The 13,390-nt window shown below is 52.1% G+C and overlaps 1 protein-coding gene across 1 annotated transcript in view; it reads right to left on the reverse strand.

Annotated features, from left to right (window-relative positions):
- Positions 1 to 236: 236 nt before the first annotated feature.
- The window catches only part of EXOC6B (exocyst complex component 6B), a 345,342-nt gene continuing 332,188 nt past the window's right edge, over positions 237 to 13,390 (reverse strand). Inside the window, exons 23-24 of the mRNA XM_017836875.1 lie at positions 9,545 to 9,657; positions 237 to 4,585 (exon numbers count right to left, since the gene is read on the reverse strand). Of these exons, the coding sequence (XP_017692364.1) occupies positions 4,459 to 4,585; positions 9,545 to 9,657 (240 nt within the window). The 3' untranslated portion in view covers positions 237 to 4,458. The remainder of the gene's footprint in view (positions 4,586 to 9,544; positions 9,658 to 13,390) is intronic.

Here is a 13,390-nt window from a genome sequence, read left to right on the forward strand (position 1 = left end):
TAAAATAACCACCAAATTAGGCCAAACGTGGCTTTAGCTCAGTGTCTCAATGCCACACGGGCTGTGGGAGCCAGTGCCCATCCAGGGATTGCCTCCCACGGGATCCTCCCTAAATCCGTGTGTTCCAACAGCAAATCTTTGCTGCTTGTCCGAAAGAGACCTTGAACTTTATAATTTTCTAGGATTTAGGGGTTTTTTTTTCCAGCCTTCCCAGCGATGCACAGGCACTTGATTAATTAAACAGTTAATTGCTGTATTGTTTAATAGAAGTTACAACAGGATAAATGTACAGTTGGAATTCAACATGCTAAATTCTAAAGCAATTCCACCTGGAAACCATGCAGTCCATTCCTTAATCAGTCCAGCTCTTTGCCTTCTCTTTTTTTTTTTTAATCAGTAGCTCTGCTAGTGAGTTTTAAGGAAAAAAAAAACAAACCAAGAACAAAACCAAAAATGTGTTCTCTTTAAAGTTAAACCTAATTTACTAAACTTTCCCCTTATTGTGCAACGACTTGTGCAAAAAAAGCTGTTTTTTCACCACGTCAGTTTACAAAATCACGGCCTTTCCCCCCCCCCAAAAATAAAAATGTGAGAAAAGGCAACCCAAGCAGCCGGTGGACAGGGAGGGATTGGGATGGGGGCAGGGATCGGGATGGGGGCAGGGATCGGGATGGAGTGTTTTCCTGTCAAAACTGGATCAGAGGGATGAGCCAAGGCAGAAAGAGCTTGGCACACACAGCATTCCAGAAGCCTGAGCTGCCCGTGGAATTTTTGGGGTGCTGGGTCCCCCCCCGAAAACTGGGGGAGCTGCAGGGGGGGATGGATGTAAAGATTCCTCAATCCAGGGGTTGGAGACCGGAGCAGCAAATCTGGGATGAAGCAAATCACCCGGTCCCCAAGTCCCAGGCTGAGCTTGCCCCTCTCCATCCGGCACTTCTGGGGTGAATCCCACCCAGATCCCAGGGAATTTGGGTCGGTTCCCACAAAACTCACAACTTTCCCAGTGGACAGCTGGGCTGGGAGCATCTTGAAGGCATTTGGGATGAGATTTATTTGGGAGTTGTGCTCCCTCCGAGCTCCCCAGCAGTGGGACAAGCACGGAGTGGGGAGCTGTAGGGAATGGGACACAGAGATCCCACCAGCCCCGTGGCACCCAGGGGTGGGACACACACCCAACGGGGGCGTGGGAGGGTGTTCCCATGCTCCAAACCGCTCCACGGTCCCCAAAAAAGCACCAAACTCAACCCAGAACTAAAGGGAAAAGCCAGCCAGGGGTAGGAAACATCCAAAGGGTGGAGATGTTTCTCCCTGGGGTTTGGACACTGCTCGGAAGGGGTGGTTTTCCCCCAGAAGCAGCTCCAGCACAAGAGGCCACCGGAGCAGCCCTGGCTCCATCTCAGCCTCCTCATCCCACGTTGCCTCCCAGCATCTCCCAGTTTGGGGCCAGCACAGACTCCCCCCCACACACACACCTCCTGCCCCACAATTCCACCTTCCCAGCAGCACAAAAGCAGCTGATTTTGAAGGAAACGAGGCCAAAGCAGCCCCTGGAACGAAGCACCAGCCAAACTTCCCCGGCCCCATCCGAGCCGGGAGCTGAGGTTGGATCCAAAACAAAGTGCAAAAATCGCTGAGGGCGTCTGACCTGAACTCCAGCCCTTGGAATAAACCAAAAAAAAAAAAACAAAATCCCAGGAAAAGCCTCCTCCTCTCTCTCACACTCGCTGATGGCTCAAGGAGAACACTCCCCTCACCTACGGATACACTTTGGGCTGCAAATTCCCACCGTACACAGAATTATTCCCAACCCTTGGGCTGCCTGACAAGATGATAAAGAGGATAAGAAGTGCAGATGCTTCCCAGGAAGCCAAAATTGGGTGGGGTTTTTTTTGTTAATGTATTTTTTTTCCCCACTGGTGCTGTTTGTTTGGTTGGTTGGTTTTTTCCTGGAATATTTTTGCGAATATTTGCTGGAAAAACTGGGGGAACAACCCGATTTTTTTTCTACAGCCACTACTTAAAAACTCAAACCCTTTAAGTGCCTGGGGAGGGAGGGGTTATAGCAGCATTATTTATTTGGGGGGGGCTGCAAATCTTCACTTGAGGGTTCTGCTCCCTCTTCCCACCCTCCTTATAAATTCCCTTTCCCTCCTGAGCAGCTCCATCCCCAGAGGAGGATCCCTGTCATTAGCAGGGAACTTAGAGGGGATTTGGGATGTCTTCCAGGGCTCTTTAGGCAATCTGTTCCGAAGATTAATTTTATTTGGAAGGGGATGGAGCCGCATCTCTTGGAACAAAAAGTTAATTAGGACCAGAGCACCAAAAATGTCATTTTTCATCCCGGGGCTGCGACTCGCGGTTCAGGCTCTTGACCTCCCGAAATCAGGAACACCCAGAATCCCTCCCTTGGCCGAATGTGACTTTCCCAGTGACAAGTCTGGACTGCCAAGAGCTGGTTTGTGGGATCCCAATCCCAACTTCTCCAAGAAGAGCTTAAAAGAGTGAAGGAGCCCACCCCGGGCACGGCACGGCCGCGTCGCCCCTCTGGGAATTGAAGCTCCAGGTGGAGATGGGAAGGACAGCCTGGATGTGGGATGGGGATTGGAAAAAAGGTGTTGCCTCAAGGCCCAGCTGTGTTGAGGTTTTCTTGTAGGAACAGGGAATACAGGAGGCAAAAATGGAATTTCAGGGTGGCAGCAGATGCTTCGTCCACCAAAATCCCTTCCGTATATTTGAGGATCCCGGTCCTTCTCCCTTTATCCCACAGCCTGACTGAGTTCCTCCGGTCCCCCTGGAAGCCTCTGCTGGGTCATCTGGGGGTTTGTCTACAAAGATGATCCATTTCTGGCCACGTGACACCAACTTTCCTTCACCTGCTCCTTTTTCCTTCACCCTCCTTCCACGTCCTTCCAAGAGGCATTAAAAAGGAATTCACCTCTGACCCCCCTCCAAAACCAAGGAACCACAATGCCAGGATGGGCTTTCCCTCTTATTAATGAAAATAATCCCTTGGTCCTCATGGATGGAGGCGGCTGGGGCAGGACAACAGCCCCAGGAGGTCATTCCTGACCATATTCCCGTTCAATTCCAGGGTTAAGCAACACGAATCCTTCCCAAAACCAAAACAAACCCCCCAAAAGTCTCGCTGAGGAACAAGGAGAGGGGATAAAGCCTCATCCCCTTCATGCATCCAGAGGGTGGGAAATGGGCTGTAACATCCACCAGGAAGATTTTAATTCCCTTTACCATGAGGGTCTGGGAGGTGGGGAATGTGGCTGGATAAGTTTTCACCCGCAGGAGTCGGGAGTCAAAAGGGTAACGAGGTGATAAGGGTGAAAATCCCCCTCAGTAACCTCAACCCCGGAGCTAAAATCCTGGTGGGAATGTTGCCCTGCTCCTCAAAAGCTGCCTGATTCCAGCAGAGCATCTTTGGGAACCTTCAGAGCTGAGGGGAATTTTGTCCACAGGCACTTTGGAGCCGGGGGGGTGCTGAGCATTGCTGACTCCATGCTGGGGATTCCACAGGTTTCCCACTCCATGTCCCATCCAGGGCTGCTCCAAGGAGCAAACCAAGGGAAGCAGAGGAGCTTTACCCCATGGAAGCATCAAGAGGAGAGGGAAGATGGGACACCAGCATGGAAAAGAGAGGGAAAACCCCTGAATGCAGTGCCCTGGACATCAGGAGAGCTCAGTTTTCTGCCACACCTCCATTCCTGCTGCCCGAATTCCAGCAGCATTCCAGCACCAATCCAGCTCCATGGGACACCCTGCCGGGTTATCCTTTGGCTCTCCCTTTCCAAATCTAATTAATGAGGCAGCTCTAAAGCCCTTCTCCACCCAGTGACAGGCCCACAGGCCCCAGCAGGTCCCGGTGGCAGAGCTCAGGGACACGGACACACGGGAAAAAGTCGCAGCTCCAGGGATCCCCAGGGATCTCCCTCTCCTAAGGTGGAAATCAGCTCTTAGAGGGGAAAACGAGGAGAAAAACTGGGAAATCACTTCGCCTTTTCTCCTGCCTAAATCCAAACCACAAGCTGGCAAGACACACTAACAGATGACCCTCTTCCTTTTGATCGGAGCCCACGAGAAGAACCCAAACCGCGGCTCCTCCCTCCGTTTTTTGTGGATAACAAAAGGAAGGCAGGATGATCCCTTCAATCTGGTCGATCCAACAAGAAAACAGCCCGGGTGTGAGCTTCCCTCTCAGGCTTTAGGATTTCCCAGTGGCTTTCCAAACCCCTGAAAATAGGAGTTTATCCCAGGAGCCTCCCGACGCCCCCTCCGAGCCTCTTTTCCCAGGGATTGTTTCACCGGGAGCGTTTTGGGAAAGGGGGAAGAGGGGTGGAGGAGGGGGAAGGTTCCAGGAATATTACAGGTGAATAAAAAAATACATATATTCTCTTTCAACAAGGATCCCAAGTCCGGGGGGGGGGTTTGGGAAGGAGGTGCCCAGCTCCCTCAGGAGTGGTGGCTGTTGATGAGGCCGCGGAGCTGCTTGGCCACGGTGTCGATGAGCTTCTGCTTGTCCCGCTCGTTTTTCCGAAACTGGGCAAAAACGTTGTTTTTCCTGCTCGTGTCTCTCATCCTGCGCAGAGCAGAAAGAGGTTATGGCACAAGGGGTCGTCACCCCCCGAGCCCCAGGAGGGAATCACGTGGGAATTTCGGGTGTTCGGGGAGGAGGCGCCCGGATTTGAGGGTTCTGTCGCATTTTGGGGCATCATTCTGCCTTTTGCACATTTGGTATTTCTGCTCTAAGCCTCACAAATCCCAATCAGTGTCACCACTGTGACAAAATCCATGAAGCCCTAAAGCCTCTCCCTCCAAACAGGCCCCTTCTGAAGTGGCGCACGACAGCGACGTAATTTCGGGAGGAAATTAAAAAATTAGCATCAAATCCACGGAATGAAGGGGTTCAACTCGAAATGGTGCGTTGCACGAGGCTTTTGTGGGGGTTGGAAAGGTCTGGAGTTGTGAACTTAAAATACTATATGGAATCATGGAATGGTTTGGGTTGGAAGGGACCTTAAAACCACCCGGTTCCAACCCCCTGCCACGGGCAGGGACACCTTCCACTAGCCAAGGTTGCCCAACATATACAATACATATGTTATATAAATATATATAATTTATATTAATTATAACATGAAATAATCGATATTTAAGGAAGGAATCCAGCTTTTTTGAAGCAACACACTGGTCTGGGAAGGGAAACCTCCCCACCAGGATCAACCCTTGAGCAGCTCCTGAAGGTACCAACCTCCCACCACCCGACTGGTTGGGGCTCGGCTCTTCCACAACACCCCGATTTGTACCTGATTTTCTGGGTAAATCAGATCTGGCAGAGGCTGAGGGGCTTTGGATGCATCCCATAATCCTGTTTTTTTTGGCTTTGGAGACCAAAAAGAAGGATTAAAGTGACGGGGACACAGCACTGATATTCCCTGGGAAGTTGGCACTTTGATCAACCCGGGGGGTTTGGGGTTAACTGAGCACAACCCAAAGCTCCTGAAATCATTCAACTCATTGCACAAAAAACATCCAAGGGTTTTCATGCTTCAGTCTTCCTGAAAAGAGCCAAAGGGAATCTGAAATGTTCCCAAAAACATCCAGCTTGGAAGTGGAAACAAGGATAACAACTTTATCCCAAAGGCTAATTTACTGGAGTAGTAAATGCCCAAAGACACGGGATTACAAGGGAGCTGCTTTCCCTACAGTGACTGGATAGCCTGGAGCACTTGAATTCAGCAAAATAAGGATTGTTTTTTTATTTTCCCTGAGTTTTTTTTTGCCAGAGATGGCTTCCAGCTGCTCCCCTGCAAGAACCAGGGAGCAACTGTGCCTGTGGGAAGAGGAGTTTGGAGTTGCCCGGGTTAGACCTGTCCCAGGATCATGAATTTTGGCCACTTCCACAGCTCTGAACAGCTCCAGAGGCCTCAAAGAACTTCACCAGGAACGCTGAGAGCTCTCCCAGGTTATGTGGGGACATCAGAGGTGCTGAAAGTCAACTTGTACCTTCAGAAACCTGCTCCCAACGTTGTGTCCACCACTCTCCATCCCTGCCTGCTGCAGGTATTCCCAGGTGAAACACAGGGAATTTAGAGCAGGACTTCCTCTGCCCTGTCCCAGGATCATGAATTTTGGAGACAACCATCCTCCCATGGGACACCTTCACAGCTCTGAACAGCTCCAGAGGCCTCAAAGAGCTTCACCAAGAGAGCTGAGAGCTCTCTCAGGTTATGTGGGGACACCAGAGGTGCTGAAAGTCAACTTGTACCTTCAGAAACTTCCTCCCAGTGTTGTATCCACCACTCTCCATCCCTGCCTGCTGCAGGTGGCACACAGGGAATTTAGAGCAGGACATCCTCTGCCCTAAGGGGATCCTGAGCATCCTCAGAGCCATCTCTGACCCCGTGGGACCTGTTCAGGTCCAGGAAGTATTTTTGAAGCCACACACGCTCTATGCAAGAAAACCTTTGTGTGTGTTTGAGTGATTAGAGGAGAGCTGGATGGATAAAACCACGGGATCAGGATGGAAAGGAATTGCAGTTGGAGCACTGATCCCACAACAAACCCACAGGTGGGCCAGTTAAAGCCTGGCAGGGATGGGAGCTGCTGGTTCCTCCAGACACCACGTGGAGGTAGAAGCACTGAGCCATGAAGTATTACTGATGCATTAAATTCCCCCCAGGACACCGAATCCTGCAGGATTTGGGTTGTGCTGTGCAGATTCACAGTTCCATTTCTCTGAGAGGAGCCCTGGGACGACCGAGCCCGGGTCTGTAACGTCAGCGCCGGGATGAGAAGTGAAAGGAAGGGAAAGAGAGAGCTCAGCTCCGTCCCCACCCCTGTCAACAAACACCCCCTTCAACAGAGCCAAGCTTTGTTTAAATTAATCTATAAGGAAAAAAAAGGGAAGGGAGTAAAAGCTCCTCTTTTAGCTCTAATTAGTGCATTTGAGACGCCAAAGTTCCCGGAGGGCCCCGTTTTCAAAGGCAGTTTGCATTTCCATCGTTTAGTGCTCCATTTAAACCAAACAATCAAGGCACTGCAAGGTGAGGGTGAAAGCCCAGGCAGGCAGAGTCCTTACACTCGGGGTATCCTGGGAGAGATGTGTCGTTGGGAAAAGAGATAATGATGGAAACGGGTCACAGAACGAGCCAGAGGATCGGAATTTCCCCCCTGCCTCGAGGGCTGGGGAGCACTGAGCTCAGGGAGGACACTCAGGAGAGCTGGAGCTGGTGGGTGATGGACAGAGACCCCCCCAAAAGGGCCTGAAGTCCGAGTGGGGAGAGGGCAGAGCTGGAATGGCACAAGGGTGAGGGACATGCAAGTGCCAACCCGGTGATTTCACCGGGGGTTCCTCCAGAAATTCAATTGGATACGTGAAGATTGTCCTTCAGATTCCTTTCCATAATGGCAAGGAGTGATGGGACAAGGGGGAATGGCCTGAAGCTGAAGGAGGGCAGGGTTAGATGGGATACTGGGAAGGAATTCTCCCCTGTGAGGGTGGGGAGGCCCTGGCACAGGTTGCCCAGAGAAGCTGTGGCTGCCCCTGGGTCCCTGGAAGTGTCCAAGGCCAGGCTGGAGCAGCCTGGGCTAGTGAAGGTGTGGGTGGGGAACTGGATGACCTTTAAGGTCCTTTCCAATCCAAACCATTCCACAATTCCATGACTATGAAATGAGATCCCTTTGGAGGAGATCAAGCAAGTCAAGCTGGGGTTTGGTGGCTTCCTAAAACCATCACCGAGCATGGAGCTGCTTCTCCTGCTGTCCCACTGCCTTCCCAGCCACTGCCATGGATCCCAGCTCACTGCCTGCCTCCAATTCCCTGGCTCTTCCAGCTGCTTCGTGTCCAAGGGCTCAGATTTTTGATGGCTCTTTATTTTAGCATTTTACCAATAGCCCTGAAAACCCCTCAGGCTTTGGCATCACGAATCTTTGGTGCTTCCCTTCCCTCAAGGGTGGGATGGCCCAGGATGTCAGCTTGGGAAATCACAGAAATACAGAATTATTTAGGTTGGAAAAGCCCTCTAAGATCACCCAATCCAACCATTAACCCCACACTGCCAAGGCCACGTCCCTAAATAACACATCCCACAACACATGAAGTGCCCACAGAACAACCATCTCCGTGGTATAAAAGTGCTTCAAACGCAGAAAACTCACGGAGTTTAATCCCCATGGATCATTTGGCAACATGTGGATGCCACGAGATGCTGTGGAATGAGTTCTTTTCCTCGGCTGGAGAGGAGGGGGAGGTTATGTGGACCTCAGATGATGCAGCTCCAAAGCTCAGGAACATGCCAAGGTCACTCATAGGATAATTTGGGTTGGGAGGGACCTTTAAGGACATCCAGTCCCACCCCCTGCCACAGGCAGGGACACCTTCCACTAGCCCAGGTGGCTCCAACATGGCCTTGGATGTTCTAGAAGTGTGGCCTCAACCTACTCAAACCCAACTGCATCCCTGGAAGTGTCCAAGGCCAGGTTGGAGCCACCTGGGCTAGTGGAAGGTGTCCCTGCCCGTGGCAGGGGATGGCACTGGATGGGCTTTGAAGTCCCTCCCAAGCCAACCATTCCATGATTCCATGATGGTTTTATCCTGCCTGTTCCTCCATGCAAGACTTAGCATGGAACGAGCTGCTTGGATAATTATTAATTATCATTTTTGGCTGGTCTCTTCTCTGTCCCATCAGCAGGTCTGAGGGGGCAGGAGGGGAGTGGATCCTCCCAAAGACAGCTTGGAGGTCACCTAAAGGCACTGTCCCTGTCCCACAGGGCTTTTGGCACTTGATCCTCTCCGTGGATCCGACAGAAGGGAGATGGGAGTAGAAATAACAGAAATAGAAATAATAGAATATAATAATAATAGAATATAATAATAATAGAATAGAATAATAGAATATTTTCAGTTGGAAGGGACCTCCAAGGATCATCTGGTCCAACTGCCCAACCACTTCAGGGCTGACCAAAAGCTGAATCCTGCTGTCAAGGGCATTGTCCAAATGCCTCTTAAACACTGCAAAATTTGGGATGGGTTTAGATTAGATATTGGAAGAATATCTTGTCTATTTTTTTTATATATACATATATATGTCTATTTTTTATATATATACACACATATATAAAAAATATATATTATATAATAATTAATACAATACAATATTGATATATATTGTATATTGAATATCTTGTGCCTGCAGACCAGCAAATTTTAAATCATTTTGGGGCTTGAGATCCCACCTTTACAGTGGAATTTTGCTGTAAGACAAGGAAAACTCTGCTTAGGAGTGAAATAAAAACACAGACCCTCAGTCGAGTCCTTGAATTTTGATAAAAAACCGGGATTCAGGTCAGAGGGATAAACCAGGAATGTCCTATTTGAGCTCCCACTGTCCACCCGGGGGGGAAATCCTTGCTCCCTGGATCCCAGGGAGCCTCCTGCTCTCTCCAAGCTGCTCCATCCCAGCACCACCAGGATGGAATGAGCTGCCAAAGCAAGACTGGGGTGAAAACTATCCCGGGATTCCGGGGCCACACTCACTTTTCCAGCAGGACCAGGGCAGTCGTGGGGTTCACACGGAGGTACTTGCACGTGGGCTGCCCGTAGTCAGCCAAATACGTCGACCAATCCCACTGGATGAACAGATCCAAGAGCTGGAAAGGGAAAAAAACCAAAAACAACGGATAAAAGATTTTAAAAAAGCTGGAAAAGGGAGCAGGTGGTTTAGCTGGAAACTGGCAAAGGTCCTGGACAGGTGGAGTTCACCACCAAAAATGGCTTGAAGGCTTTATTAATTTGTTTATTATGGTTCTGCTAATGTTTAATTATCAAGTGTTATTAATTTATGAATATTTAATGCTGATTTATGCATGACTATGTTAATTTATAGTGCACTCCCGCTGTGTTATCTCTGTTTTGGGGGTGAATTAGTGGATTTGAGGTTTGAGACATCCCGAGAAGGTGGGTGGGGAAGGACCCCAGAGCCCTGACTCTCCCAGCCCTGGCAGGAGGACACTTTTGGGGTCAAAGCCACCACAGATTTCTTCAGTCCCCAAATAACCCCTGGTGCAGTTTGACCCAATCCCCCGGGATCTCCCACCACACTTGTTCCATCTCAACACCTTCCAAGTGCTTTGGGAGTGCCTCCAAGGAGCAGAACTCCCTGGGGAGGTGTGGGATCCGCTCAGGGGGTTATTTTGGGTGGATGCATCTCCCAGAGCCTGGGAGTCCCAGGTGCTTTCCAGCCCTTTGTGAGGAGAAACCACCGGGTCCAACAGCGGGGGGGAGGAAAAGAGGGTTAATTACAGAATCCCAGGAGATGCTGAGTTGGAAGGGACCCACAAGGATCACGGAGTCCAATCAGCCCTGCACAGGACCAGCCCCAAGAGTCCCATGTGCCAACTGTGACAGTCCCTGCTCCAGACCTCCAAAATTCCCACCTGCTCACCTCCACAAGTGCCCCAGAGGAGTCAGGTGAGGGACGAGCAAACTACAGACCAGGCTTCCTAAATGCTCTGTTCCCATCCTTTTTTTTCCTTAAAACCCAACCAGGAGCTCCCATGTCTTTCCCTCACCCCTCAGTGGCTTTCCCACCCACAGGGACACAGCTGAGGATATGTGGGATGCAGCCTTCACCTCCACCATCTAAAACAGGTTAATTAAGAGCTTCATTCCCCCCCTCCTCCCCAGACATTCCATCCTGGAGAGCAGGAACAGACTCCCACATCTTTCCCTCATCCCTCAGAGCACCGGCTTTCCCACCCACATGGACACAGTTGGGGAATCCATGGGTTGCAGCCTTCATCTTCACCAACCAGCCCGGTACAGGACCAGCCCCAGGAGTCCCACATGCCAACTGTGACAGTCCCTGCTCCAGACCTCCAAAATTCCCACCTGGTCACCTCCACAAGTGCCCCAGCGCTCCCAGAGGAGTCAGGTGAGGGAAGAGCAAACTACAGACCAGCTTTCCTAAATTCCCACACCATCCCATTTCCTTATTTTCCTTAAAACCCAGACAGGAGCTCCCACGTCTTTCCCTCACCCCTCAGAGCATCGGCTTTCCCACCCATCCACACAGACACGGCCGAGGATCCATGAGATGTATCCTTCATCTCCACCATCTAAACCAGGTTAATTAAGAGCTTCTGCATCTCCCCCCCTCCCCAAACATTCCACCTTGGAGAGCAGCTGTGACCACTCTATCTGGGAACAGACTCCCACATCTTTCCCTCACCTCTCAGAGCACCAGCTTTCCCACCCATCCACACGGACACTGCCGAGGATCCATGGGATGTATCCTTCACCTCCACCGTCTAAAACAGGTTAATTAAGAGCTTCATTCCCCTCCCTTCCCAAACATTCCACCTTGGAGAGCAGCTGTGACCACTCCATTTAGGGACAGACTCCCATGTCTTTCCCTCATCCCTCCGTGGCTTCCCCACCCACACGGACACTGCCGAGGATCCATGGGATGCAGCCTTCACCTCCACCATCTAAACCAGGTTAATTAAGACCTTCTGCAACTCCCCCCCTCCCCAAACATTCCGTCTTGGAGAGCAGCTGTGACCACTCTATTTGGGGACGGGCTGCCAAGCGCGTGGACGTCTTCATCTCCCGCCTCGGCGCGTCCCGGCGCCCACCACCGAAGCCGGGAGAAGCCGGGAGAAGCCGGAACCATAGAGGGCCCATTGTCCCCGCGTCTCCATGGTTTTCCTGGAGGCTCCGGCGCTGTTTAACAACGCGCCCTGCCCCGCCAAGAAGGGGATTTAGCTCCTCCGAGACCTCGAGATACAAAACAAAAATGTGCAACAAGATTCTCTTTGACTATGTAGGTCAGGGCAAAGAAAAACAAGCCGTCGGGAACAATCCCGCGGGCTGGCGGGGGGGACGGATTAGCCGGGACCTAAGAGGCCTTTTCCAGCCCGCGGTCCCGCTCGGCTTTGTGCGCCGGGGCCATTGTGTCAACTCCAAAGCCGAGCTGAACATGGTTGGCAGGAGGTTTTTCCAACGGTTGGCACCTCCAAGAGACAACTTCCAGGATGATTTCACGGGCTCCTTTCAGGCGGGAGCGGCGGGGCCAAGGCCCTCCCGTGTGGGGTTTGTCGGCCGCTGGGAGAAGTTGCGACGGTTGTAGAGGCTAAATGGGAACCCCCACAACGCACCAAAGGCCTCTCGCTGGTGGCCCGGGGAGGCCGAACGTGCCTCGGGCAAATCCCGAACAAAGCAGAACGAGTTTATCGCCGTGGAAAAGCGCACGGCCGGAGCGCCTGAGGGGCCAGGTAGCCCTTCGTGGGGAACGGGAATAAAGGGCCGGGGGGACAGGGTGAAAGGAGCAGGGAAATGAAAAGGTGAGGGGTAGAAAGCGGTTGGGAGAAGGTGGAATTAAAATGTTGGGAGTTGTTATAAACAGGGAAGCGGCAGAGGCTCGGGAGCTCAGAGGAGGCCCCGGAGCTGCTGCCAGGGCTGGAGCCCCTCTGCTCTGGAGCCAGGCTGGGAGAGCTGGAGGGGGGTTCCCCTGGAGAAGAGAAGGCTCCAGGGAGAGCTGAGATCCCCTGGCAGGGCCTGAAGGGGCTCCAGGAGAGCTGGAGAGGGCCTGGGGACAAGGGGTGGAGGGACAGCACACAGGGAATGGCTTCAAACTGACAGAGACACTCCAATTCCGTGGAGGTGCTGGTCAACTGTGGCTGAACATGAGCCCAAGTGGCCAAGAAGGCAAAGGGCACCTGGATTGTAGCAGCCCTGTGTGGCAGCAGGACCAGGGCAGTGCCTGTCCCGGTGCTGACACTGGTGAGACCCCACCTTGAATTCTGGGGGCAGTTCTGGGCTCCTCACAAGAAGAACATGGAGGGGCTGGAGCGTGTGCAGGGAAGGGAACGGAGCTGGGAAGGGGCTGGAGCAGCAGGAGCAGCTGAGGGAGCTGGGGGGGCTCAGCCTGGAGAAAAGGAGGCTCAGGGGGGACCTTCTGGCTCTGCAAGTCCCTGACAGGAGAGGGGAGCCGGGGGAGGGTCGGGCTCTGCTCCCAGGGAACAAGGGACAGGAGGAGAGGGAACGGCCTCCAGCTGTGCCAGGGCAGGTTTAGATGGGATATTAAGGAAAATTTCTCCCCAGGAACAGGCTGCCCAGGGCAGTGGTGGATCCCCATCCCTGGAGGCATTTAAAATCCCTGTGGATGTGGCACTTGGGGACACGGGTCAGTGGTGGCCTCGGCAGCACTGGGCAAACAGTTGGACTCGACGATCCTCGAGCTCTTTTCCGACCTAAACCATTCCACGATTCCAGATGCCCCCACCTCAAGCTGGACCTTCCCAGAGCTCCCTCGGAGCCCGACTCCCCCCGGCTGGCTCCCGACAGTGACGGATGGCCTGTGTATTTCCAACTGTTTGCCCA

This window comes from Lepidothrix coronata, unplaced genomic scaffold, assembly GCF_001604755.1.
Source record: "Lepidothrix coronata isolate B3197 unplaced genomic scaffold, Lepidothrix_coronata-1.0 Scaffold287, whole genome shotgun sequence".
Taxonomy (NCBI): domain Eukaryota; kingdom Metazoa; phylum Chordata; class Aves; order Passeriformes; family Pipridae; genus Lepidothrix; species Lepidothrix coronata.